The sequence below is a fragment of the Aspergillus pseudotamarii genome (assembly GCF_009193445.1).
Source record: "Aspergillus pseudotamarii strain CBS 117625 unplaced genomic scaffold BDV38scaffold_3, whole genome shotgun sequence".
NCBI classification, from domain to species: Eukaryota; Fungi; Ascomycota; class Eurotiomycetes; order Eurotiales; family Aspergillaceae; genus Aspergillus; species Aspergillus pseudotamarii.
In genome coordinates, this window is record NW_022475017.1 from 375,192 (window position 1) to 402,315 (window position 27,124).

Genomic DNA, 27,124 nt, shown 5'->3' on the forward strand with positions numbered 1-27,124 from the left:
CGCTTATAAAGTGAAGAGGCAGCCTGCTATTTGGTGAATCTCGTATTTATCAAATAGTTGGAACGGTATCCCCAAGAGGATCATTAGTTGTGGATTCAAAAGCCAGGTTGGTAGCCTGAGGCAGCGAGCTTAGATTGCTCGTCCCGTAGTCAATGAAGCTACCATAAGGTGCCGTCCACCCGCGCTAAATAAGGTCTATAATAACCGAACGCCAGAGGGGAAAAAGCATCTAATCATGCGCTAGTCTAAGAAAGATGATAGTCTCTTAGCCAGTAGATCTATTACAAGGCTTAGAATTTCTTGCAATAGATGTCCCCACCCTATACTAATAGATCAGCGTGTTCCACCAATGAAAGTCGACAATTCCAGAGAAAACGCGTATTATGAGGGGACGCGAAGTCAACAACACATCCACTATCCCACTCACCTTAACCAACATCCCAGCCCTCCCTCTCCCCAACATGGTGTATCTCTCCTCCGAGATTGTGTTAGAAATCCTGCAGTATGCAGGGCACGATATAATTCCCTGTCTACGGATCAATTCCCAGTGGTTTAACTGTGGAATTTCCCTTGTATGGCGACGTGCACGGTCGTGGCTCCTTAGCCGAGTCCCAAAGCACCGAAGACAGATTTATGCGTCGGTGATCCGAGAGTTTATTGTCTATCGAGAGACCAACAAAAATCTGAGAGAGTTCAGTCAACTTTCCTTTCCGAAATTGGAAATGCTACGTATCGACTTAAAGCAGGACGACCATGACGCCCTAGACTTTTCGTCGCTGAAATGCTACATGCGCCAAGGGCTTACACAAATCGAACTCAGTGGAACATTTGACCCTGAATTACTTAGTCTTATTCAGGTTTCCTGTCCTAGGTTATATTACTTCTCAATTAGCAGACACGATCCCCGTCTGACGCCAGAGATCCTCCTTGAATTTCTTCAAAATTACCCTGCATTATCGGACATATCTATCCACTCCGAAGAATTAATCACCGGTAACATACTCAAACATCTGGCAGGTAGCAAGAAACTGGAAACGCTTTCTCTTGAGGGTGTCATCGATACAGACGCCATTGGAGATCTCAATATATCATCTCCTTTTAAGGCCCTGCAACACCTAACGATATCAGTCACGGAAGCCGCACTTCCATCGCTGGTGGGCATGGTCAAGTCGATCCGGAGCTTCAACCTAACCCTAGGCGGCCCTGACCTTTCTGAGGATTTTGACAGTGCTGCCCTTAAACATATCTCCCAGTTGATTGAACTACGGAACCTGACTCTGTTGATCTGGGGTAACATGAGGATCGCGACCGAGGACATTGTGTCTCTCAAAAGCTTGACACATTTGAGACGCTTTAGCATCAGCGGGCTCTCTGCAATTTCTCTGATAGCGCCGAGACTCCAAGACACGGACTTTGAAGAGCTGTTCAAAAACCTCGGCCAACTAGAAGCCCTCAATTTTGATATTTTTCGCTCTAATATCACGACCGACTCCCTTGTGAGCCTGGGGAAATGCTGCCCATCACTCCAACGCTGTGAGATCATGGGTATCTATGACATGGCGGCTTTCAGATATGAAAAACTACCGTTGTTTCCAGCGCTGGAGCTTCTTTCTATCGGGGCATTTACCAACTGTGAACGATTGTTCTCGTACAGGTGACAGCCCTTCTAATTTACACTACATCTACAAATCCGCTGACTTTTGATCCCAGCCGAGCTTATGACCACGTCCGACAAATCGAGAAACACTTCCCGAATCTACAAGATCTCGGTTGTACGTTCCGAACGTTTCCAATTGTGAAGGATGAACTCCCAGATAAGATCGTGCAGTTATGGTGGAGCAGACAAGAAAAGGCCAGAAAAGCCAAGCCATGAATAGTAGTGAAAAAGGCAGTCACTAGGAAAACATGCGAGCGATTTCCGTGGTCACAACTATACTTAGGCCGTTGTTAATCATGTATCATGTACTCCATGAAGCAGGATAACCTGCTCGGTTTCTTCTCTTAGTAGTTGGCTCGTGTGCCGTGCGGGTGACCAATGACTCTGATTGCGCGACGAGTATCAGTTGGGTCGAATACATCCAAACTGCCATATGTCAGTTCGTTACGTCTGAGATACGCCGCTACGAAACGTGATAGCCTCAAGGTATTCCCTAAAGAAGCTGGAGAGTAGTGCTACTGGCGAAAGGGAGGTTGATTCCAATCACAAGTCGGCTCCTCGGGTCGTAACAAAATAGGACATTGAACAGACTTGCCGAAATCGTGAAGCTCACAGTTCGACTCGCAATCCGTTTCTTAATCGAATTTGTGATGTCCCTACAATTATCCATGTTCTACTAGGGGCTGCCAGCTCGCTACTCAAGGATCTAGCAAAGGCATGCGCAACGAAAGATTCATATGACCTTCGATCACGTTCCTAAATTACTAGGATTATCTAAATCGATTATTCTATACCAAGTATATAGATTACCTAGATTTCCTAAGCCAATTGCTTACATAGATTGCCTATCTACATCGCCTCTCCTCCTTGAATAGCAGTGCGGGCAGTGCAACACGTTCAAAAGCTCTAGAAAGCTTGAATGATGTCTCTGATAAATTCTCAGCCAATCAAAAGCCAGGTACATTGACCGATCAGAGCCCAGATCCTTTCGCGCCGTCCCATATAATACTAGCTTCGCTTCGCTCAGCTGCGCCATTGTTGGCCACTACAAATACGGAAGTCCATCTGACCAACTACTGATACTGAGATAGGGCGCGCAAAGATCGTATCGATCCCTGTGGGGTGGTTCGCTTACAGATCGCGAGTGGAATTATCAGAGCCTATTATATTTTGTATACAGCTGGCAAAAGTTCGTACGAGGAAATGATATACAAGCAGCCCTACCGAGATCAGCTCGATCTTTTTCCACCCTGCTACAGCATATTACCTAGGCTAGACAGGATACAGTGGCCGATTGCCCTTCGTATAATTAGAACACTTGTTACGTATAACAGACTGTGGCATGATGCGGCTCTATCTCATGAGTCATGCAAATCTTTAGTTTCCACTGGCCACCAATGAAGTTAGAGCCCGCACTGGGCTAATATCTCCAGGCATGTAACGTAAATGAGGGGAGCTAAGGCGGGGTCTATAATAGGGAGGCGTATACAATCTAGCCGGATGTTACTGTGGCTTCCTACCAATGACTCACATAAGCCCAATTGGAAGGAAAGCGCCATTCTGCTCAGAGACTCTGAATGAATGACATCGAGCTCTTTACAAATGACTCACTAGCAGGACACATAAATACCTGCTTCGATGGGGGCATCAGTTTATTTCCAACTCACCTTGTCAACAATCGGCCATCAGGATGGAGGTTTCACTCCCCGCGAAGGCAGAGCAGCATGATCTGCTGCTCGTGCTCGATGCAACATATTCCATGAGTTCCTTCATGGGGTCGCTCAGATCATCCCTTCGTCAGATAGTATCCATGTCGGTGCTCACCCGCTGTTTCTCGCGGATTGGCTTAATAGCCTATCGTGACTACAGCGCCCCGACCCTATTAGAATGGTCCGGATGGTACGATACTTCGCCCGATGCGACGGGTATACAGCCCGACCTACTCGAGATTGCTGCGTCTCTTCGAACAGAAGGAAACTTCGACACCCCCGAAGCGGCAAAGACAGGACTGGCCAAAGCCTACGAAGTCATGCGTCCGGATGCCAGAACAGTGATTCTCTTCTATACCGACGCCCCCCCTCATATGGCTGGCAATGCTGAACTCCCAGGCCTCTGGCGAACAGAGGGCAATGGTATTCGCGAACAGGAAGCCCTATCGGATCCTACGAGCTATGGTGGCTTCGGCCCGATGTTCAAAGACTGGGTGTCCGCATGTAACCTCCTCCGTGAAGGCGAGAAGAAGGCTCAAGTCTTTTGTCTTCTCCAGCCACGCATGTCCCATTCGTTTGTTAGCTACTATAATTATCTTTGTACAATGACACAAGGCTCATGTATCGTATTACATGGTGACCTCCCTTCCGTTATCACCAAGGTGACCGTTGAAGTCTTGTTGACCTGGATGGGGATAGGCAAGCAGGCCGTTGAGGATACTGGTGAAGAAAAGTACCCGCAGCTTGTCAGCTACCCTGACATGACGGGGATAGATACCATCCGCAGTGAACACGACGAAGAAGCGAGTATGTTCTTCCCGACCCCAGGGCGTTCCGGGTTTGTTGGTGGCCTCAAGATACGCCACCTGTCACCCCGCATTATGGAGAAATACATCCACAAGAAAGGTAGCCCTGTCACCGATTTCGCCAAATCATGGGCTACCGATCTACCATACCAAGAGCTAGCGGTTAAGCACCTGAAGCATATTATTACGGAGGATGTGAGTGTCATCGCTCTCAATGCGGTCTTCGCCACACTCTGGCGCAACATCTGCGATGACCGAACCCACCCCGCCCGATCGGAGTTACTCAACGCATTCAGCTTACATGTAAGCCGAATAAATAACGCTGAAGATCGGTCCCGGATGACGGAATGGTTAGAAGCATCATACGACTACTCTGGAGAAGTTGCAGAATTTATCAATAGTGTCCCAGAGGCCGAACGATTTCCCTGTGTTTGCTTCGATCCTACCCTCATTTTCAAGCACTCCAACCCCATTAATGATGAGAGAGCCAAGCAGGAAGCGGCGGATATTACCAAGTTCACAAGGGCAGAGCTTCTGGAGATAGGCCGGTCATGCCACCCAGACATCCTTCGCCGTCTAGGCCGGGTTCTAACTCAGCTAACTTACATTGAGAGTCCAGCCGATATGCCCGAGCATATTGCGTCAATGACGAATAGAGAAGTTCCAAAGATTCCTATGGCTCTCGCGAAAGACGAGCATGAACGCCGTTTCTGGCGAATCCTACTGCATGTTGTTGTCCCGGGTACAATGCTGTCTTCTCGGCCAGCCTCCATTCTGGCTGCTTTTGCTTTGAGACTAGGTATCACACCTTTAATACCTGCAGCTGAGACGGAAGTACTGGCTATGAGGGAATACTGGAACAACATCGAGGCACCAGAAACATGGACGGTTTCATGTCTCTCCCTACTCGTCGATGCTGATCACAAGTACCAACAGCGGCGGGCATTGGAACAGGCAATGGACCATGCTGGTGAAGTCGCCGCTGCAGAGATCAAGCCACCGACGCTTTTGAAGCCGAGTGATCGAGAGCTTTTCGAGAAGTTGATCGCCTACCGGTTCTTGGAGCTGAATCTCCACACAACGGTTACCGCTCAGATTGGATGGACGCCCGAAAGAACGACATTCCCCATCGGCCCTCTCGTCACCTGTCGGACCTGTCAGTACCCACGATCCGTCACCATTATGGGCCGGGATGGGCAATGCGGCATGTGTATAAACGCGGGGTTTCCCGAGGCGTACGGTGCTACAAAGGAAGATACCGAACAGACACCGATAACATGGGTGGAATGCTACTATCCAGCCTGTAGGGTACAATATGTAGTGTATGGAGTCCACAAGCTACGAGTCCGGCCGAAATGCTACTACTGCAGAGCACAGAATGCTTCAAAGCGCACAGGGGACGCACAGCACTCGCTCCAGAATGCGCCCTATGTGGAATGTCACTGGTGTCTGAGTCGAATAATCTGGCCGGAGCCATATCGCCCTGCTAACTTCTCCGAGGCTGATTTTGTTTGCCCAGCGTGTATGGCAGGCCGGCAAACAATAGTAAGCGAGGAGACGAGTGCGGAGCAGCTGGCTGGAGAAAACACGCTGTCCTGGCTCATTAAAGACTCCCTGCAGCCAGATGGTCATGTTTTCAGCGACCGCTCGCTTTACCACACCGTGTCAACAATCGGGCCCGATAACTTTGTCTCGCGTATCACACTTTTCCCGGTGTTGAACCCGCGCCTCACAGTGCGAGGCAAGCTGATTCGGAATAGTGAAGCAATAATTTCCAAACTACAGGTTTTCGTATCCCGATATCGTTCTGCGAGAGTCGCGTGTTCCCTCTGCTTCAGCAATTTCCATCCCACGGCGCTCAGCTCCGCCTGTGGACGTCGGGCTTGCCAGGAGCGGATCTGCAAGGACTGTCTGTCGCACTGGTATGGCCTCAATACAGTCGGTAGAATGATTAACACGGCAGCCCTCGTATGTCCGTTCTGCCGACGGTTCCCTTCCGCCAAAACACTAGCTAAGCATGGCATGGGCATCCATGCCGTCGGAAATCTTCAAACTGCAATCCAAGAACGTGGAACATGGATTTACGCCTGGTGCCGGGCTTGTGCTACGGCGAAACCGTACCTGGAACGGGTTTGTGCCCAGGGAACGCCAACAGAGGTCACTAACTGGCGCTGTGAAGACTGCTCTGCGCCGCAAAATACTCGAGTCCGACCCTGTCCGGGGTGTGGAGTCATGACGGAAAAGATCAGTGGATGCGGTCACATTGAGTGTGAAGTGGAAGGTTGCCACACCCATTGGTGTTACTTCTGCGGGGGCAAATTCGATCAAGATGCTATTTACAATCATATGAAGGACGCGCACGGCACAATATATGACCAGGAAGATGAGCTTTACGACGATTTTGACGACTAGTGTGCTATTAATGGACATGAGCAGGAGTTTTCTATTGAAGTGATGACGCTTATAGCAATCATCTCGATATATTAGCGATTATGTTAATTTTGGATATATATTTTGTTTTATACTCTTAGCCGAATTTTGGGAAGATACTGTACCTTGAATTTAATTATGTCTATACAAAACCGGGGAAGCAAAACAGGGAAGCTTCTTCGGCCTGGCTCTAAATCGAGAAGTATATTGACTCACACACACTAATCAAGAGTAAAAGCTACGCCAATTTGGTGGAGACAGCCCTGGATTACTCGTGCATAGTAATTGACTAAACTGTCGCTTTAAGATTTTCCACGGTTTCTTCGTCGAATGCCGTATTGAGCTTTCTAAAGGTGTTGTAGGCGATATATATATATTTCCTACGGTAGGACCGAAGACGGTGATCGAAATTTAACTATATATATTGGCCTTGTTGTCCCTTTATAGCTGACAGTATAGTGTACTTTGCCATAACGATGACAGGAACAATAAACGTTGATCTTAGGGTAGATGAAGGCCTTGTTAGTTTTACGGAGCGAAATGGTAGGTTGGAGAAGTGGTGTTCAGTTAACTTATACAAGAATTGTCAATATTACGAAAGGTCCAAACACATTGAAATAGAGGTAGAGAGGCAAAAGAGGGAAGCAAAAAGCAAAAAAGATGTTGACGAGAGTGGGATTTGAACCCACGCCCCTTTCGAGACTGGAACCTTACTCCAGCTGAGAGATTATTAGTGAACGTTCGATAAGATACTCGAGATTTAGTGGTACTAACCGCCTTAGACCGCTCGGCCATCTCGCCTTGATTGAGGTACCTCTTTGTAGGTAGAATCTATAAGCCTAGAGCGTGCTACATATCCTGCAACATTTCGCTAGAGATCGGCATATTCTACAGAATTGCGCATGGAATCTTCCATAAACATACTCTAAGGCGGCATTCTGCCCAAATGAATGGGTGCTGAGCTCTCATTGATACTCAGTGGCAAGTGGTCGCGTGTGCACTGCCCTTTCACGACCCACCCAATGTCCAGGCCAGTCTATGACGCCTCGACTGCAACGAACGACGAGACGCTCCCACGTGGGTCAGGAAATGCCTCGCATGGTGTTTCGAAACTTCGATTTTGCCCGAGCAATTTCCCATCGTGGCAAATCCCCTTGTGAGTTCGAAATCATGCGAGCATCCGCAGGTTCAAGGTTTCTGCCAAGTCACGCACCGAAATACTAAGATGGGCTTAGGAGATCTTTTCACCAGTGCAGCAACCCTAAACGACCATGTCGAACCCCATCCTCAACCAGAAGATCAGGAACGTGCTCGAGAGGGCCTTCTGATTGGGTGCCATCGGGGTCCAGTACCCTCGGATGGCGTCTCGGCGGCACTTGGCGCCAAGTCCGCTCCTCTCGGCATGCTGCGAGCGGAAGACGAGCTCTCGACCAATGTGTGCGATGCCAGAGCTCACGTTCTCCTGAGTACCAATCACTACCAGCTGAGGGAACGAGATGAGGATGCAGCGCTCGATGCCTTGGCGTGAAGTCTGTAAGCACGTTTTCTCCCGAAAGTAGCAGTCTTCCCGACTATAGTCGATCAGGGTGACTACTTAATACTCCTCTGCCCGTAGAACCACCAGTTTTGAGGTGCAAAGATATCCAGTCCTTCCACACAACCGCAACCCTATCCCAACCCATCCTTCTCCTCGCCCTCCACATCCCTTTTCGGTGCGGTTCAGCACGCCGCCCAACATGATTCCCGCCATTACTGCAAAGTATGACTGGATTCTGGCATTGACCTCGATTGCCTTCGTCTTCAGCGCCTTCGGAAATGGTGCCAACGATGTGGCCAACTCATACGCAACGTCCGTGGCTGCCCGGACCCTGGAGATGTGGCAGGCTGGTATCCTGGCTACGATCACCGAATTCGTCGGTGCCGTGGCTTTGGGTAGTCGTGTGACTTCAACTATTAAATCGGGCATTATCAGCCCGGACCGCTTCGTGGGCAAACCCGGCACGTTCATGCTGGCCATGGGCTGTGCAGAAATTGGAAGTGCCACCTGGCTGATGGTGGCGACTAAGTTCGGGTGGCCCGTATCAACCACGCAAACCGTCGTCGGTGCTTTGGTCGGTGTTGGATTCGCTGCACAAGCAGAGATCTCCTGGGGATGGAAGAGTGGCAGTGTGTCCCAAGTCGCAGCATCCTGGGGTATTGCCCCGGCTGTGGCTTGCGGTTTCTCGGCTCTTATCTTCGGGATCCTCAAGTACAGCGTGCTGGAGCGTAAGGACTCTTTCAAATGGGGTATGCGTCTCATTCCCATCTACCTTTCCATGACCGGAGCTATCCTCGCCCTTTTCATCGTGGTTGAGGCCCCGACTGCTCCTTCGCTCGAGGAGTTCGGTGCCGGCAAGGCTGTCGGTATCGTCCTCGGTGTCCTCTTCGGCTGTCTCCTCATTTCCTACGTCTTCTTCGTCCCTTATTTCCACCGTCGCCTCGTGAAAGAGGATCCCCGCATCCAGGTCTGGCACCTTCCCCTCGGCCCCTGGCTGCTTAAGGATGACTGCCCCCTCTACTGGCCTGGCAAGGGTGAAAACTTTGTCATCAACTACTACGAAGACGCCCATGGCGAAGTCCGCGCCGGCCAGAAGGATAACGAGAAAGCAACCGATAAGAAGGACACGAACATTTCCGACCTCGAGCGCACCGCTGAATCAGCCATGGCTACTCCCCAAATCCAACCCAAAAAGCCCATCCTCGGCCCCCACGAGCGCTTCCTCCAGCCCGTCGAACACCTCTCCTGGCTCAACCCGGCCAAATACTGGGGCTGGACCAAATTTATCCTCCTCCAGGGTGTCACTCGCGACGTCGTCACCCACGACTCCGAGCACCTCCGTGCCGTCCACGCCCGTGCCCAGCGCTACGACGACCGCGTCGAGCATCTCTGGACCTACTGCCAAGTTGTCTCCGCCATGATGATGTCCATCGCTCACGGCTCTAACGATGTCGCCAACGCCGTTGGCCCCTGGGCGGGCTCGTACGCCACCTACCTCTCTGGTGAGGTGAACACCAAAGCGGAAACTCCTGTCTGGTTCCTCGTCATCGCCGGTTTGCTCCTGGGTGCCGGATTCTGGTTCTATGGGTACCACGTGATGCGCGCCATGGGTAACAAGATCACCCAGATGTCACCCACCCGTGGGTTTGCCACTGAGCTTGGAGCTGCTATCACTGTCCTCCTGGCATCTCGACTGGGTCTCCCCGTGTCGACCACACAGTGCCTTACTGGAGCCGCGACGGGTGTGGCTCTCATGAACTTTGATATGGGCGCCATGAACTGGCGCCAGCTTGGATTCATTTTTATGGGCTGGGTTTTGACCTTGCCTGCTGCTGGATTGGTGGCAGGACTGATGTGTTTGATGGCTTTGAATGCCCCTCACTTTTAGTGACTGTCTGGAATTGGTTGAAATAGCACGTTGACTGGCGTTCTTGTCTAGAGATTTCCGGGTTTGTTGTTCAGGATGGCTTTCGCTACTTTTAATATACCCCCCCTTTTTTAATCAGATAGTGTTGAATGCTGAAAAGTTCTTTCCATATAATATTTTCTTCCCTCGCTACACCACATAATTAATACTTCCTTTGGGATCCCAAAATTCCTGGTGCGGTCAACTAGTACCTTGCGGACGCATCTAAATAACGATCGACACCAGGAACAAGCAGATCAAAAAAACTATCCACCAAGGTTAACATCTACAAGGTCCCTACCGAGCCGAATATAACTTCACAATGAATTCGAAACCGATCCATCCTCCCTCCGAAGCCACTCTCCTCAAAAAACAACCCTCATTCTCAACTCCCTCAAAATGCGACCTCATACCCTCCTTCCCTTCCTCCTCCCTCTAACAACCGCAACGCCTAAACTGCAAGACTTCGACGCCCTCGGCGCTTGGTTCGACGGCATCAACGCCATAAACACCACCACCAATGGAACACACCATGGCACAAACAAAAACACCACAATCGCCATCATCGGCGGTGGCATCTCAGGCCTCACAACCGCCCTCCTCCTTGACCGCGTCGGAATCCATAATTGGGAAATACTCGAAGCGAGTGACCGGGTGGGAGGACGGTTCCGGACGAAACTCGTAGGGAACACGGATGAATGGGCGGAAATGGGGCCCATGCGGCTGCCTGTCCGGGTTCGATACAACGATGGCGAGACGGTGGAATACTCGGACCATGCGATGGTGTTTCAGCTGGCGGAGCTGTTAAATCATATGAATGGCAATGAGAGTCAATGGAAGATTGATTTTATTCCGTGGATTCAGCATCACGAGAATGAGCTGCTGGCACGAGGGACGGGTCGGTTGGCTGATGGGTCTATTCCGACGAGGGGGGAGGTATCTGGAAATGAAACTGGGTTGGGGATTAAGGACCCCATGACTACTGCGGAGTATGAGAAAACTAAGAGCAAGATGGAGGGGATATTGAATGCGAAGGAGATGCTGAAGTTCATTCAGAGGGATGTGTGGCGAGCGCATCGGGCGGTTATGGATCGTGGATTGGACGAGTGGAGCGAACAGGCGATGATGAAACATGTGTTTAATGCGAGTGTCAACGTGACCGATGCCATTTGGACGGATAGTGATTACGATGTGTTCTGGGATGAGATGCATCATAATTCGAACCTTGGGTTGGATGGGAGTCCTGGTGCGTTGGGGGAGACGGAATGGGTTTGCATTGATCGGGGGTTCAACCGCTTATCGGATGCGTTTTTGCCCCATGTGAGTGACCGACTGGTTCTCGACAGGAAGATTCGAAAGCTGGAGGCTGTGGATGGCCCTGATGGGCGCATGCAGACGCGGTTATCGTGGTATCCATCTGTTGGAAATCGGACCTACGAGAGCAAGACGTATGATTATACGATTATGGCGGTGCCTTTTACCATGACTCGGTTCATGGACCTGCCTAAGTTTTCCTCAGTTCTGGACCGCGCGATCAGTGAAGCTGGGTTGCGGTTCAAGTCTGCCTGTAAGGTGGCTCTGCTCTTCTCGGAGCGCTTCTGGGAAAAAGGCGACAAGCCGATTTTCGGGGGCTATTCTACTCCGCCGAGCAATTCTGTTGGAGCGTTGTACTATCCCGTCTATGGACTCAATGAGTCCCGCCCAGGCCTTATCATGCATTACCGTGGTGGCGATTGGAGTGATCGATTCGTCAGTTTCTCAGATGAAGAGCATGTGCAGACTGTGCTAGATGCCGTGGTGTCACTACATGGCGAACAGGCCCGTGATTTGTACACTGGTGATTATGAAAGACTTTGCTGGTTACAGGATGAGCATACCGCTACATCGTGGTGTCGACCTGATGTCGAGCAACATCGGCTGTATATCCCGGCGTATCACCAGACCGAGCATAATACGATCTTCATTGGGGAGCATACAGCTCCCACGCATGCGTGGGTGAGTAGCTCTTTACACTCATCTGTTAGGGGTGTTGTACAGTTACTGTTGGAGTTAGGGCTTGTTGATGAGGCGAAGAGGATTAATCAGGAATGGATGGGGAGGTGGATTCGATAGGAAGACTCAATAGATCCTGCATATCTTTGTGTTGTAGTTAGTCTGGCTTATGCTCAGGCAATAGACGAAAAGGTTGTCATATTCATATTGGACAGTATAAAGCCCCTCTTTAATGTTGTCCGTGGCCGGGAATTTGGTGGGGGCCTTTAGATCGCGTCTTGGGCCCCGAATAAGGATAGTAGGTTGCTACCAACAGCTAAGATTTTATATTCCCCCCCCCAACCTTTATTGGAGGAGAATAATTCTAATTGAAAGTGGATGGATAACATGATAACTCTCGAATGTAATATGCTCTATATTTAGATCTTTCAAAGCTTCAAGGTCAATCGATTATATTTAGTAATGTCGGCAAATTCCGTTTCTGGTAAAGTCCGACGGACATATACATGTTCGTGGGATATAAAGCAGCAGGCCTCGTTTCTGTCTCTGCACGCCTCAGATCTTGCTCTCGCATTACCATTCTCAGATATATTTTGCAAACCCTGAGGTCGAGAAGAGACTTACAATGATGACCTTCAAACCTCTCCTAGCACCGTTCACCGTCTCAAATGAGTCGACAAACTCTCGGGGAATACTTCAGCCCCCGCGAAACCTGCCGTTGATATCAGTAGCAATTCGGGACAATTTAACCCTGTCAACCTGGCTGCTCCTGGGCGGACTCTTCCAAGGGCTCGCCGTAATCGTCTTCGGCACCTACGCCCTCATCCCGACCATGCTTATCCTCCTATACCGCACAACCGAGCACTTGCTCATGGCTGCCAACATAACCCGAAACCGCTACATGGACGGTGTCATCCAGACAAAAGTCTCCGCGCAAGCCCCCGATGCAAACGGCATCTTCGGAAAGGAAATTGCCTCCGAGTCAATTGTGGTCTTTCACCTCGGCACACGCTCAAACCACCCTCTCGGTATCTTCGCTCCAGGCTTCGCCGAGGTGAACAAGAAAGTCATAGCAATGAACCGCGAGATGAACTCCGACCCTGTCAAGTACGGCCTCCTCGGAGTCTCGACCTGGGGGAAGCAGGACGACTCCGCAGGTAATGAGGTGATGGCGATTTACTATCTCCGAGATTACGATGCGTTACATCGGTTTGCGCATGGCTCGCTCCATGTGGAGGGCATGAGGTGGTGGACGGAGATCGTTAAGGATCATCCGCATATCGCAATTTACCATGAGACGTATATTGTGCCGAAGGGGAAGTGGGAAAATATTTATATCAACGCGAAACCGACAGGGATGGGGGATACGTGGTTTCCTGTTGTTGAGGAGGGGAAGAGCGACGAGGGTCGTGTGTCGCGGTTGGTGAGGCCAATTGTGGATGCAAAACATCCCGCTCTGAGATCTGCTGCCAGGAGGCTGGCGATGCGTCAGTTGGAGGGGACTGAGAAGAGAGAGGATGAGTTGTATGATCGGACGTGGTAGTTGTATGGCTGGTGAGGTTGGTGCCTCAGGTCGACTGTTCTTGCCTTTCACGACTTAGCGATGTACTCGATCGGCACTCCGGTGTTAGAGCTATTAATGCCGAGTACCATCCCACGATATTCCATTAGGGGCTGGTATTCTGCCGGTGATGGGGAAGCCTATTCAGATAAATACATTCCTAGAGCATCATTTTTGCAAATGTTAGTGCCATGATGATACTATGGTGCTGGAGGACTTGAAGCTCTTAAAGCATATATGAATTCGAGGAATGCCCAAATAGATCAGTCATTCGGAAACGGCCCCTGAGAAAAGGATAAAGAACAACTATCCACATAAACCGAGTACAATTTGAACCCATGGATTACAACGGGGAAGAAAGTTACCATAAACTGTAGAGACGATGATATCACTGTGCTATCAGCTGAAACGTTTCGAAGGGGGGAGGTGTGGAACCAGAAAAGCTCCGACTCAGCATACTGCCATTCTTCAAGCTCTGCGGAACCCATGGCGGGTCTAGGTCCAGAATTGACTTCAACGTCCCAGGCTGCGAGACGCAAGACACAGAAAGCGATCTAAAGCCACGGTTTATGTATCCCCAATTAGGCGGGTCAAGGTACTCATCCCATCTGAAGAAAAAGTCATAAACACCCGCTTCTGTAGCTCATTGATGACAGTCGGAATACCAAACTTCAACTGCAATCTTTCTAGATTAAGTCGCTGCAAATAGAGCTCGTCGACTCCGGTATACTATTGGGGGGCAAGCTGAGAATCCCCCAGTACAGTATAGCGGAGATCCATATCATGACCCTCCCGAAGAGCAGCGGGCTTGAGATATACGTCCGTCGGCACAGCCAACGGGGGTCTGGTGAAACGCTTCCCGAGGGAGATTTTGAAAGGTCCAGCGTCCGTATCGAGAGTGTAGATGAAGTCAATGTTGGGAAGGCTAAGGCTGGGTGATGTAATCTTCTTTCGTCCTTTGATGTCCCGGTTGTCAACCAACTGGTTGAGCTTTCACAGCGTGGAGATATTCCCAGGAGGGGAAATTGGCGAAGCCGAATCACCGTAGCAATACCAGTTTCCTAAGCGTAGTCGTTAGGGTAAAGAGCTATAGAGTCAACTAATGTATCTCACAGACCATTAATACACAGGTTCCACACGCCGCGACATGCCATTGGAACAGACAAGAAGAAAGCCAAGGTTGTGAGGTAAAAAAAATGATATCACTGCTCAAATTGTTGGGACTTTGTCCTGAGTATCCAATCGGTGTGACCAAAGAAATCCGATCATTGTTTCGAAGACAAAAGAACGACTTTCTGCAAGGTTTGTGTAGTTTGCATGGACGTCAAGTAGTAAGTACATTCACCTTTTGCTAAGAGAGGGAAGACCGCAGGGTTATTATCGGCTTTTGTCCTATGCTATATGATCAGGATCAGCTAATGTGTTACAATCTATTATCAGGAGCTCATATCTCATTCATACCTTCCAAACAACTGGATTTGCCGCACTAAGCAAGCAAATACTTAATTCTGCGCAATGCCTGATCTTAGAGTGAATCATAACCTTCTCATGACACAAAGAAAATGTAACATGTTATTGTTGGCTTTGTTGCCCCAAGAGGGTACAACTGATGCTCAAGTACTGCTTATCGGGATATTTAAAGGAACAAAAGGGATTTGTCATTTGAGCACGAGGTACCATCTAGACTATGTATTTACTTCAGTTGCTCTCGGATTACAAGTAGAGCAGACGGCAGGAATGTTTGAACAAATATGTGCAAGGCAAGTAGAATTTAATCCCTGACTACCAAGTCGCTTCCCGCCCGCCTCGTCCATTCCATCCAGCTCCCATCATACACCCTCCGTTCCATATCGTAACCGGTCACCTGCAATGATAAGTCCAATGCGGCGGCAGTTACTCCAGAATTGCAAGTCAAGATAACCGGTGTAGTGCCATCAAGACCCGCTTTCTCAAAGAGCCCCTTCAATTCTGACAATGGCAGAAAAGCCTTCGACTCCGCATCCAACATCGCTGCCAACGGGATATTGATCGCCGAAGGCATATGTCCCGATCGCAGTGTGGGATCAGCTTCTTCCTGCGTGCCTGAAAAGCGACCTGGGATTCTGGCATCTATGATATAGTAGTTCTTTCGTTCGTGCAAGATTATGTTCCGCAATTCCTCGAATGCGATAACGTGGTTCGCATCTGGTTTGTGAACAGGGTAAACAGTTTGTGGAAGCGACGACATGCCTCCTTCTTCAACAGGGTACCCTTGTTCCGTATACAGACGGAAATTATTCAAGACATGTACCGACTCATGTCCAAAGAGGCGACAGGCCCATGCGACACGCGGTGCGCTGTACATGCCTATCTCGACTGCGTCGTAAACGACCAGGATATCATCCGGCTGGACACCCATTTTTCCCATGCAGTGAGCAAAGTAATTCGCTGTGGGGAGCATTTGGGGGTATGGTGATGTGGTGTCTGCGATGACATCCATATCGAAGAACCTATTCCCTTCTGAGGACATGGTATCGTATGTGGGGTAACAACTTGACCTACACTGAGCCTGGTATATGCTGTTTTTCGTAAGATGAGCGTAGTGCCCCACGCCCTGCCGCTACCGGAATGATGCGACGGGTCGTTGATCTCCTCACACTGTGAAACTCTTCTGGAGTCACCAGAATGGAGGGAAAAGGGTCGGTGGACATTGTATGCGGGGAGGTATTTATGGCGATGCGATTTATGATGTGGTCACAGTCACAGTGCACAGAATTGGACAATTGGCTGATCAATCCTCAACGGTAGCGGTTAGAGAGATGTAAACTAATCCTGTCACCCAATTGTAGCAATGTGACTCCTCCTTGCCAGTAGCTGAATGACAGTTGCAGATCACAATCATTGAGCCAATGTGCGATTGATTCCTTATGCATTTGCTTAGTCATGATTGCATGTGATGCATAGTTAATACACTTTAGATATCATGAAATTCTTGGCATTTGACAATGAATTTTATACCCTCGGCAGTTCAATCAAGCTCCATGGCCCATCTACTTCCCATTTTCTTAGATATTTTGCTAGGAGGAAGTGGCCATATGATCTATTTCACTGGGAATGTCAATATCGAATGACGTCGATTTACATCTCAGTTTGAGTTCATCTTTGAATTTCACGGAATTCTTGGTCTTATTGAAAGTCTGGCAATCTTTATCTTATCGCCTCTCCTTGTCTACATTTGATACTAGGAGGGACCATGGTTTGCTTGACCACTTCAGGATGTCAAGCTAAACAAACAGCTTTGTCACGCATTATTTCCACATTGAGAAAACCGGTTGTTTGCAGAGTGCTGTATCGCACGGTGTCATTTCGACGAAATTCCCTCTCACTTCAGGCTAACATGGGCCTTTCGAATGGTTCGATAAGAGAGTGGTATATCCTTGTATCACCATTGGCAGACACAGGCAATTGTTTGGCATGGGGACAGTAGCAAAGAACATGAAACTGGCCGTTCAACATACCCAGCAGTGAAAGAAAACTCATCCCAGGGCCTAAACTTTGTTAACGGGTTTGTATATTCATTCGATCAGCACGTTCCCAGATTGAAAAAGCACCATCTGGCACGGTTACGGTAAGATATCCAATTTCATTATGTATATCAAATTGAACCCCACCAACATAAGAATTCCTGCTGCATACATTGCGCCATTCGGCTCCACCACATCACACCCGGGCATAAAACTAAACTCCCTGATTGAGAGACAGATCCAAAATGATCTTCCCCCTCGCATGTCCCCCATCCAACCTCGCAAAAGCCTCCTCGAAAAGCTCCAAGGGCCAAATACTATCCACAACAGGGCGGCACTTCCCCATCTCAACAAGCTCCGTAATAGCCTCAAGATGCTCTCTTTTTGGGTCCATCACAAAGAACAAACTCTTGACACTCTTCTCCAACACTTCCGGTCGAACCTGCTCCGGAGGCTGGAAGATGCTCACCAAAACACCTCCATCCTTCACACACCACCACGCATCGGACAACGAATTCCCCCCAACACAATCAACAACCACATCAACCTGGTTCTTCGGCTCCTGTGCCCACTTCCGCATATCTGTCTTGCGATAATCGATAACCTCACTTGCCCCCAACCCCTTCACAAAGTCCACATTCCTCGATCCACACGTCCCAATCACCGTCGCACCGATCAGACGTGCGATCTGAGTAACCCAGATCCCCACTCCCCCAGAAGCAGCAGTCACAAGAACCCTCTTCCCCTTCCACTCCTTACTGCCAAAATCTCCAATTCCGCTCTGCACGAACAAAGCCTGCCAAGCCGTTTGCGCGGAGAGCGGGACGGCCGTCGACGCCACCCAGCTTAGTTTCTTCGGCCGATGCGCCAGTTCATCGGTGACGGCGATGGTGTAGTCGCTGGCACAACCGGGTCGCAGATAATTTGTTCGAGCGTAGACCTCATCTCCGACAGAAAACGGGGAATTGTCGGGCGATTTGACGACGGTGCCGGCGATGTCGTAGCAGGGGATTTGGGTCCGAGGCTTCGGCGGGGGGAAGTATTTGAGCCAGTTCAGTTCATTTGCGCAGGGGGAGACGCAGTGGACGCGAATCAGGTGCTCGTCGGTGTTGGGGTCCGGGGTTGGGATGTCGAGTGTGGTTTGGATGAGGTGGGTTTCTTGGGTGTTGGGTTGAAGGAGAGCACGCATTGTTTTGGGGAGGCTTGTGGTGGACATTTTGAGCGGGGTTCTTTCTGGTTGGATTTATTCGATAGCGAATGGGCTGTGTATATTGAAGGTTCTGAGATATGATTTGCAGTTGTGGATGCCTCCATGTCTTGATCTCGTACTTATATATATATTTGGGGGCTTTCAAGAATAGCCTATGGATATCCGGAAGTTCGGTGGTGACATAGCAGGTCATGAGAGTGATACCCGAGATTGTTCATTTGTCAGTGGATGCGTGGCCTGGAACGATGAATACGGGAGGTATTGGATACTTAAACCTTAGGTTTTGACATTCCACGGTCTCAAGACGCTATGGATACGGAAAACATTGTCTCGACTCGTTGGCCGCCTTTCCCGAATAGCCTATTGAACCTCGTGTTGCCAAAAACATCCGACAATCACAATCTCACCCTTCCGTGGCCTAGTTGATTGAGTGGAAAGAAAATGCGATTTGCCGTACGTGAATTTCGAAAAAAAGGGTATGCTCTATTATTGGCTTATGTATGCACTTCCGTTCTGGTCCTAGAATAGATACTACTTACGCTCTCTATTCCTTATTTATTGTAATATAGACATCCTGCCCTTGATACACCAGTTATAATGTTTAGTAAGGAGAAAAAACATGGAATTCGACTTGTCCATTAGCGTCCAGATATTACACAAAGAAGGGTTACACCTAAAGACTCGGAAAAGAACTTCTCTGCCACAGGGTATAGGAAGTAACTCAGTCATGTCACTAGTCGTGAGTAATCTAATCGGATAACCTGCAGGAATCAAAGTTGACATCTCCATATTGACGATCCGAACCGAGCGGCAGTGGGCCCAAGTGCGAGGTAATTTCAGTCTTCATCAATGGAACATTGGCCCTCGCGTCTCCAGTTATTTGTGCTTTTCGGTGAACCCAGGATTTCTCGAGCAGTTGTGCCAACCTCTGATGGGTCCTTTCCCCCGTCAGCCATTGATCACCGAGAGTCTTTAGTGCATGCTCAGTCCCCTATGTTCCCGCGCTAGCTTCAGTTGCTGGCCCTGGAAGACAAATTGGCAAGCTTATGCCCACTGACGGTGAAACTAATGCTGGAAGGTCGCGTGCGGCATCGCTGATAAAAGAATAATAACCCGGTTTGTTGTCGCGAGCGTTTCATGACTCCATTGTTGTAAGAACATTGCTTGGCAAGATGTACAGCGGGCGCAGATGCCAAGAAGAAGTGAAATGATCGCATCCTACGAAGCCCCACGTGATATGTCTGGCTGACTACAATAATGGAAGGCGGTGAATGTTGCCCCTCTGCGATGCCGCCGAATGAATAGCATCTCCACTTGATCTCTCCAGCTTAACCCCATTTCCCCATCCGTACTCCGTACGTCGCTAGGTTTATATTCCGTGAGTACCCATCCCACCCACATATCCATCCTTCCGTCCGTTTGTCTGTTGAGCTACTGCTCCTGGGACCATCTGATTTTCCAGAAGATTGACGACTTGCCCGCGGTTATTGGCAAGATCTGCCAACACGGTGTTTGGCCGAATGAGATTGTACATCCGCGATTTGAAGAATGGTGTCTACCGCAAGCTACACGCGGAGGTCATTTAAATTCAGGAAGCAATTCAACAGTCGGATAGAGTCACCCAGAATGTCCAGGAGGCTATTATCCGCCACCAGATCGATGGCCCATTGCTCGAATCGCCCACATACCCCGATAGATTGATGTTCGAGATTACCCCCGGATGCCCATATATTGGACGGTCAATTGAGATTATATGATGGCATTGGCGCAAGGTCCATGACTGACTGCGCCACGACCGTGGTGGTAATATTTACCGTGAATAGCGGATCGAGGCTGTATGGAAGGCACCCAATGAGGCACAGGCTCGCCTGATTGTCGAGGCGGATGACGGGATGGACACGATACCTGCAGGACATCCTGTTCAATACATCATACGCCTGTGAGGAAATACTGTTGGTCAACAGTGATGATCCGGCGGAACAGCTCGTCTCACGGATCTAGGAAGGGATGGAGAGAGTTGTCTCCAAGGACCAAAGAGGCCACTATGGATCCAACGAGGATACTGTCAAGAGAGCTACAGCCATGCTTACCTCTTGAAGTCGTCCTCCAACCAGTTTTGAATGCACTAATGTCTTTAGATTGTAGTCCAAGCAACTAGCAGAGAGTCAGACCCCGGTTTCTGGAGAGGACTCCTCTACAATACCCCCCTTTGAATATACAACACCAATAATAACATTGCTTGCCATCGCTGGGCTACCTAGCCATCTGAGCGATCCCCCGGGGGGGGTGAGGTTGGGAGGGGAAACTGTGAGAACCTCTAAAGGTTGCTCCGGATGAAAACCCTCCAGACTAATTAGGTGTGTCTCACGTTATATATATCTATTACTTTATACTATTTAGTCGCCAGATGGTTTTTCAATATACAGGTTATTATTTTCTCTCCACGTAGTTAGCGTTACTCATTAGTATCCCTACCTATAGGGTATTATTGCCTTCCTGTCCAAGGGGATATTTCTTGATCCAGCATTTGAACTTCCTTATAGTTTAGGTACAACTAGTAATACGAGTGGGATCTAAACCTACGACCCTATGTTGCGGGAAACTAAGCCGTAATCCCCGGTGGGTCGGTCGCCGAACCATTTAGCTATCCATCCCTCTGAATATATATATCGAATGTTCAAGTTGTCATTGTAGGTATATGCTATCTAGCATTTACATTACTAACAATATACGTGCCTCATACCTCACTGCATTGGTTCAATTAACCCCAAATATCAAGTGGACGCACTTCCCTCACACTAGGCCACAGAGGTGACGTGGACACGGAAGCCTACACTATATAAATAAATGTTTCCACCAACCGGCCTAATCAAGAAGCATCCCATATATTCCTGACGCAAGCTTGGTGACTACATAACCTCTGTTTATCCTGCACATTCTAGCCCCACGATCGATCCAACATAACTCTACTTACTCAACACCATAACAAAAATGACCTCCACCGAATCTTCAAGCCCAGTCACGGAGCTAGCGCTCTTCCACCTGAAGTCATCAGCTGACCGAGTTACCATCCGAAAGGAATTATTATCGGCGGCAAAGGCCCAAGCCTCTTACTCCAAGTACCCGACCTACCTGTTCACCCAGATTGAAGACCCATCATACATCTACCTCCTTGGAGGCTGGAGCTCAGTTTCGGCTCACATGGACGATTGGATCCCCAGCTCTACAAACCAATCCTTGCTTGCCTCTCTCAAGGAGAAGTTGGATCTTGTGTACATGGTTCATATCGAAATCGATCCTGCTGTGCTCGGAATGTTCGGATTACCTGCCGGAAGCTCGGGAGAAGTCCCAATAATCGACGCCCCTGTGATTGCTATCGGGCGTTATTTCCTCAAGGCTGGTCAGAAGGAAGCGTTCTTGAACAAGTTTGAAGAGACGAAAAGACACTTGCAAGCGTATATTGCTCCGAGGGGATTCAAGGGTGGAGTTCGGGCGGAACCCAAGGAGAAATCGGATGATGGTGAGCACAAAGAGGAGTTCGTGCTCTTTAGTGGTTGGGGGGAAGTGCAGGATCATTTCCGATTCGCAGAATCCGATGGGTTCAAGGAATTTAGTCGGATAAGGGACTTCTTAGAAGGGGCGGAGATTAAGCATGTATCTGTTTGGGAGGACCGAGAGTGAGGCCCTGGGATGTGTGAGTAGTATGACCGAGATCAATTTTGTGATGTTTTGGCCAGTCAACAGGTCCGTTGCATACGGTACGGACGTGTGGATCTGACTAGTTAATAGTGAAAGTTCCGTCTGGGTTCTGTGTCTATATGGAAATAATTATATAATTAAATTGCAGATATTAATCAATAGGGTGTCTCGACATAGAGTCAGGTATACTAAACTATATCCAGAAGCTCATAAGATAGCGCCCACGCTTTCTCGATTCAGACACTTCAGAGGAAGGCTCAGACTATTTGCCTTTTACCAAGACCTGTTTCTCCTTCTTGATCTGCTTGACGACTTCAATATCGACCTTCAATGTAGTAGCTACGACATCAGCAGGAGTGAGAGCAAGCCATTGCGCCAGCGAGATATCAGCTACGCGATCACTCTTGTAAATCTCGATCCACACCAATTTCTCAGTCTCCGAGGTATTCTCAATGTAATGACCTGATTTTAAATCTCAGTTTCATATAGTAAATGGGATCAGAAACATTCACTCACCGCTATTATCAGGGAAAACGGCTGTGTCACCGGCGGTAAAATCGAAAGTGCGAGCCTTGGAATCACCCAAGAATACAGTAGCGCGAGCATTCCCCTGGTGGAAATACAGCCACTCCTCCGCCTATATGTGCGTTCAGTAACCGAACTATAGCCTTCACCGAGGGAGGATAACTCACGTTCGGATGCCAATGCAACTCCCGTAGCCCTTTGGGTTCAAGCTCCACCAATGCGGCAGCAATAGTCTGACTGACGGGGAAGTTTTTCGAGTCAATCTTCCTAAAAGTACCGCCACTACCAGGTACCGGCTCAGAGGGATGTTGGTACGTATGATACACATATGAACTGTTACCAGTCAATGTGCCTTTGGGAGTCTCGTTCGCCTCTTCGCTGACCGTCCCATTGAGGATGTAAGGGAATTTCTCAGGCACATTATCGAAGACCGAGGGGTCAACGCCGAAGTTCTTCGCGAGAATGTCGCGCGGTGTGTGGATTATCCAGTCATCGACCATGAAAGTCGTCCTTGCATTTTCTCTTGTCAGATTCAGCCCTTCTGGCGGATGGGGATGGAACTTACCCAACTTTCTCAAAGTCGCCATCATCAAAGACGAGAAGGTATTCATTCTCATCATCAAGGCCCTGCACATTATGCGCAACACCTTTAGGAAAGTACCAGATGTCGCCTTCTTCCAGTTTTTCGGTTGTGAACTGGCCGTTTTCATCTACACCAGAAAGCAAGAGAGAGCCCGAGTATAGGAAGCCCCATTCCGCCTAGGGGAAAGTATCGTTAGACACATCATTTCTTCCTAGGAGCAAAGAAAATTTGGAGTATCACTTACGACACGATGCCAATGAAGTTCCCGGATGGCACCTTTTTTCAGATGCTGTTGCGCACCAGAAATATCATGGCTCTGCGGCAGATCCTGGATAACTTGCTCGCGTACCCACCCACCCGGGAAGAGCCTTGTTTTGGAGTCAGAGAAGCTCCATTTTAGGTTAGGGACGAAGCCGTTGTCGGTACTGGGTTGGCCAAGGTTATCTGGGTTTTGCAGGTCTAGTGCTTTGTTTGTACCGCCTGTAGTAGAGGATGTGAGTACTATTTCTGAAGGACAGCGTTGGTGATTTTGGGGTTCCTGGCCTTACCTAGGAGTGGTGCTCCTTTGCCGGTGTCACTTATAGGTTGGCCATCCTTAAAGCCAGAGCGCTTGTCATGAACGACTGCTCCAAGAACACACGACAGAAAACTAATGAATACGAGGCTCGTGGCCTTCATGGTGGAGTATATCTTTGGGTGCGAATAACTGTAGCCACAAAGATATTCACCAGAGGGAGATTGGGGCACAAAAGCTGGGTCCTACATCATGAGTATATTTACCAGATAAATACTTTCGCATCCAAACCCCTCCTCTTGGCCCATCTGGGGAATTCATGATCACGACATATCCTCTTCATTCGACGAATTTGATATGTAAATCCCGATGTTGGTGCTGGTGTAGAGCCATCCCGCATTCGCAGGAGCAACAAAGTTCAATAAACATTCGCAATAATTTTCCTTAAACGAGGCCACTCACGTTTTAAGCACTATCATACTGTAGGAGCAGTCAACAAATCCCTAGCGGCGCAGATCAGCATTCCGGAGGTATAACGACATGCTTGGCATTGTGATGAAATCTAGGGTCCCCCGCTGTGCGCTGGGGTTTTGTAAAAGCTCTTGCTTGGCTCCAGGAACCCTCGACTTGGCTCCTAAAACTTAATTTAACGTCTAGTGCAGCTTGGTACATAAACTTGGCTCGTAAACTCCTTCTTGCCCCCTCGATATCGGCATTTACATAACCCTATTTGGAATGAGGTCTTTGTCGTGGTCTTGGCATGCACAACCAACATGGTATTTTGTTTGCCCACTTCTCAGTCACGAAATGACCTCGGATAGGAAAGATCATGGTTAGGTATTATTAAATTATACCGAATCATGTGGTCTCTGTTATCTGAAGAGCTTCTGGTATGTATCTTTGCCAGTTGAGAAAATTAGATAAGTTACCGGAACCCGAAAATGACAAGACAAGAATATAACAAGCTCTCCAAGGACACTTTCTAACTTTATTAGACTCCAGTGAGCCCAGCCATTGATAGGTTAGTAACTGGCTTGGCATCAGAAGTGACATAGCGATTATCAGTTCTAAGGCCAAAGGAGATCATCGCTTTGCAGCCATCAAGGCCTGAATCAGTTCGCCATTACCGGTTGGCACTGTCGAATGCTCATAGTTGCACTCGTATTCGCAATCGGTATGACCTGGATTCCTGACAGAATCGCCACGCCTTGGATGCGCCTTTTTAGATAGGCTTGGCGGACGAACTGGTTGCCCTTGCATCGCCTGATCTGGGTTCCTGAGTAGTGTCATGTATCCTGCGTTAGCATACATATTGATCTATCTGTACCTGATCACGACATCAAGTAGCATGTAAAGCGCCATTTGGAAGTGGATGTTAGCTCAATCACACCTCCACTGGTTCGCAATACCTCCTGTCCTCGTTATAGATGCCAAGAGGTAAACACGGATGGCTGGACTCAACAGACCGCGGATCATGTCCTTACTGCTTGTCTTTCGTTGCAAGATTCCAAATACTCTAGAGAAATATAATTTCAAAGCAAATTTTGCGTGCTTCTGTGAAAGGATGTCGTATGCGGGAGGACCAATTGAGCATATACTAACGCGAGATAGCATATTCAGCGGAATGCCAGCAAAGGAGGACATGGGAGACGAATATATAAGGAAGTATCTTGCTCAAATCTTCTCATCACGTAAATCAGCAAACCTTCCATTCCCACCCTGGTCTCTCATTTGAACAGTCGATATAACTTCCTACCAAATATCCTAATCGGGATGAAGTCATCTCTGGTGTACGCGGTTTCTCTGGCCTCTCTCGGAAGATGTCTTTCCTTGCCTCCTCTGATTCCACTCATTCCGGGAGTGACTGAACCTCTCACTGAGAATGCCCCTCCTTTGCCAATTTTGCAAGTACCTACCCCTCCTCTGGAGAGTCCACCCTTCACTCCAAGCGATATCAAGCCAAAGAAGATTGGCTACTTTTGGACTGGCTCTGGGGACAAGTTCCACAAGGGTGCGTATATGCGAACAGGTGGTCATGGTACAGTATCTAATACAGCTTCTAGACTTCCTTGCTACGTACAGTCTCGACGACGTAAAAATTCCCCTCATGAAGATAGAATCTGGACACTGCTAACATAGTCGTAGGATACTTTCGGTACTCTTCTCTGGGTAACAGATGTCCCATCTAGCGGCAACGACCCGCATCACCTTGGACCCTCTCTCGACGGCAAGACTTTAGTTGGTGGTGGGCTCTTGTCGCTGCTGAAAACACAGGTAAGCACGCACGGTACATCTTCCCAGCATGCCCGTCCTCACAATGCATTAGGACACGGCCTTCTACTTCGACACCACGAACCCCTACCGACCAACGTTCAAGAAAAGCAACCGTGCCCTCCTCTCATCCATTGCAGATGAGATCCGCGCCAAGCCAGATGGCGGATTCTACATCACATACATGGGCTCCGCCCTGGGCACATCGCCAGGACGTCTGGTTGAGACCGACGCAGACTTCAACATCATCCACGAATGGCCGGAAGATCTAGACGGAACGCTAAACATTCTCGGGGAGCAATTTTCTCCCCATGGTCTTAGTATTGACTGGGAGAGAAACTTCATTCTCACTTCTGACTTCGTCGAGCCTATCAGTATCTTGAAGCCTAGTACGGGAATCCGGCGCGCGAACACACTTAGGCTGTGGGATTTGAAGACTAAGAAAATTCTCAACACTATTACCATCCCCGACGTACGTCTTTCCCACACGTGGCTCATCTGTCGCTTTCTGGCCGCTAATAAAGACACAGGGAGGTGGTATCCAAGACGTCAAATTCATCCCCGGAAACCCCGACGGCGCTGCTCTCGCCACAGCAGTCCACTTGGGCCAAGTCTGGATCATCTATCCCGGACAGGAAGATGCCAATGGCAAGCCCGGGAGAGCAGAACTTCTCTATGATCTAGGCCCTAAGGCTCGTGATACAACTGCAATCTAGTATGTCACCTGTTCCACGCAATATACTTTCTTGCCAGACCCACTAATCATACTTTCAACAGCACGGACATTACCCAAGATGGCCGCTTCATCTACCTCACTTTAACCACAGCAAACCACATCGCAGCCCTAGACATTAGTAATCTCAACAACGTCCAGCGCCTTGATGACCCAGACGAGGATCAGCCAACTGTCGGCCCGCACTATGTCAAGGTGACGCCGGACCAGAAGCATATCGTCGTCACGGATTACTTCGTGCAGACCGGTGAGATCGGATTGATCAACACACCAGCTGATTTCAAGGCGCTGTACATCGACTTGAATGAGGATGGTAGCTTGAGCTTCAACCGGTCAATTGACTTCAATAAGGAGTTTCCGGAGAGGGGTGGCGCAAAGCCGCATTCTAGTGTTGTGTTTGACTTGACAGATCCCGAGAACCCTCTCTATTACTGAGGCTGTTGCTAGTAATTCAAAGGGTAGGATAGTGGTAGATATTGTTGCGGAGG

At 49.0% G+C, this 27,124-nt stretch overlaps 10 protein-coding genes across 10 annotated transcripts; 7 read left to right on the plus strand and 3 right to left on the minus strand.

Moving 5' to 3' along the window:
- Window positions 1-461: 461 nt before the first annotated feature.
- Window positions 462-1,873, plus strand: BDV38DRAFT_277674 (uncharacterized protein; the record flags this gene model as incomplete). Its single annotated transcript, XM_032058539.1, has 2 exons — window positions 462-1,654; window positions 1,711-1,873. The coding sequence occupies 2 exons, from the start codon at window positions 462-464 to the stop codon at window positions 1,871-1,873; spliced, it is 1,356 nt and encodes a 451-aa protein (XP_031918925.1).
- A 1,474-nt stretch (window positions 1,874-3,347) lies between these two features.
- On the plus strand, window positions 3,348-6,584 carry BDV38DRAFT_267514 (uncharacterized protein; the record flags this gene model as incomplete). Its single annotated transcript, XM_032056613.1, has 2 exons — window positions 3,348-5,931; window positions 6,112-6,584. 2 exons carry the CDS (start codon window positions 3,348-3,350, stop codon window positions 6,582-6,584), a joined length of 3,057 nt encoding a protein of 1,018 aa, XP_031918926.1.
- A 1,320-nt stretch (window positions 6,585-7,904) lies between these two features.
- BDV38DRAFT_234169 (inorganic phosphate transporter) lies at window positions 7,905-10,123 on the plus strand. The gene has a single exon (XM_032053209.1). The coding sequence runs from the start codon at window positions 8,339-8,341 to the stop codon at window positions 10,025-10,027; it is 1,689 nt and encodes a 562-aa protein (XP_031918927.1). The 5' UTR covers window positions 7,905-8,338; the 3' UTR covers window positions 10,028-10,123.
- On the plus strand, window positions 10,115-12,240 carry BDV38DRAFT_234170 (flavin monoamine oxidase family protein). The gene has a single exon (XM_032053210.1). It carries the CDS (start codon window positions 10,445-10,447, stop codon window positions 12,155-12,157), a length of 1,713 nt encoding a protein of 570 aa, XP_031918928.1. The 5' UTR covers window positions 10,115-10,444; the 3' UTR covers window positions 12,158-12,240.
- Window positions 12,241-12,630: 390 nt separating this feature from the next.
- Window positions 12,631-14,313, plus strand: fmaE (monooxygenase fmaE). The gene has a single exon (XM_032053211.1). It carries the CDS (start codon window positions 12,663-12,665, stop codon window positions 13,578-13,580), a length of 918 nt encoding a protein of 305 aa, XP_031918929.1. The 5' UTR covers window positions 12,631-12,662; the 3' UTR covers window positions 13,581-14,313.
- A 1,056-nt stretch (window positions 14,314-15,369) lies between these two features.
- On the minus strand, window positions 15,370-16,559 carry BDV38DRAFT_293356 (sulfurtransferase; the record flags this gene model as incomplete). The annotated part of the gene is made up of 2 exons (XM_032062218.1): window positions 16,140-16,559; window positions 15,370-16,087 (listed from the first exon to the last, which is right to left on the minus strand). The coding sequence occupies exons 1-2, from the start codon at window positions 16,286-16,288 to the stop codon at window positions 15,370-15,372; spliced, it is 867 nt and encodes a 288-aa protein (XP_031918930.1). The 5' UTR covers window positions 16,289-16,559.
- A 630-nt stretch (window positions 16,560-17,189) lies between these two features.
- Window positions 17,190-18,554, minus strand: BDV38DRAFT_94621 (NADP-dependent oxidoreductase). Its single transcript, XM_032064166.1, has one exon. The coding sequence runs from the start codon at window positions 18,315-18,317 to the stop codon at window positions 17,316-17,318; it is 1,002 nt and encodes a 333-aa protein (XP_031918931.1). The 5' UTR covers window positions 18,318-18,554; the 3' UTR covers window positions 17,190-17,315.
- A 2,647-nt stretch (window positions 18,555-21,201) lies between these two features.
- Window positions 21,202-22,246, plus strand: BDV38DRAFT_234176 (uncharacterized protein). Its single transcript, XM_032053212.1, has one exon. It carries the CDS (start codon window positions 21,303-21,305, stop codon window positions 21,990-21,992), a length of 690 nt encoding a protein of 229 aa, XP_031918932.1. The 5' UTR covers window positions 21,202-21,302; the 3' UTR covers window positions 21,993-22,246.
- Window positions 22,247-22,272: 26 nt separating this feature from the next.
- On the minus strand, window positions 22,273-23,796 carry BDV38DRAFT_267520 (RmlC-like cupin domain-containing protein; the record flags this gene model as incomplete). Its single annotated transcript, XM_032056614.1, has 6 exons — window positions 22,273-22,484; window positions 22,527-22,647; window positions 22,703-23,045; window positions 23,101-23,294; window positions 23,363-23,598; window positions 23,667-23,796. 6 exons carry the CDS (start codon window positions 23,794-23,796, stop codon window positions 22,273-22,275), a joined length of 1,236 nt encoding a protein of 411 aa, XP_031918933.1.
- A 1,609-nt stretch (window positions 23,797-25,405) lies between these two features.
- BDV38DRAFT_293358 (uncharacterized protein) lies at window positions 25,406-27,071 on the plus strand (the record flags this gene model as incomplete). The annotated part of the gene is made up of 6 exons (XM_032062219.1): window positions 25,406-25,643; window positions 25,696-25,724; window positions 25,778-25,906; window positions 25,959-26,375; window positions 26,434-26,618; window positions 26,681-27,071. 6 exons carry the CDS (start codon window positions 25,406-25,408, stop codon window positions 27,069-27,071), a joined length of 1,389 nt encoding a protein of 462 aa, XP_031918934.1.
- Window positions 27,072-27,124: the final 53 nt, after the last annotated feature.

Bases quoted from the DNA above. Each gene is read 5' to 3' on its own strand.
- BDV38DRAFT_234169 (XM_032053209.1), top strand. From the start codon at position 8,339: ATGATTCCCGCCATTACTGCAAAGTATGACTGGATTCTGGCATTGACC.
- BDV38DRAFT_234176 (XM_032053212.1), top strand. From the start codon at position 21,303: ATGACCTCCACCGAATCTTCAAGCCCAGTCACGGAGCTAGCGCTCTTC.
- BDV38DRAFT_234170 (XM_032053210.1), top strand. From the start codon at position 10,445: ATGCGACCTCATACCCTCCTTCCCTTCCTCCTCCCTCTAACAACCGCA.
- fmaE (XM_032053211.1), top strand. From the start codon at position 12,663: ATGATGACCTTCAAACCTCTCCTAGCACCGTTCACCGTCTCAAATGAG.
- BDV38DRAFT_94621 (XM_032064166.1), bottom strand. From the start codon at position 18,317: ATGTCCACCACAAGCCTCCCCAAAACAATGCGTGCTCTCCTTCAACCC.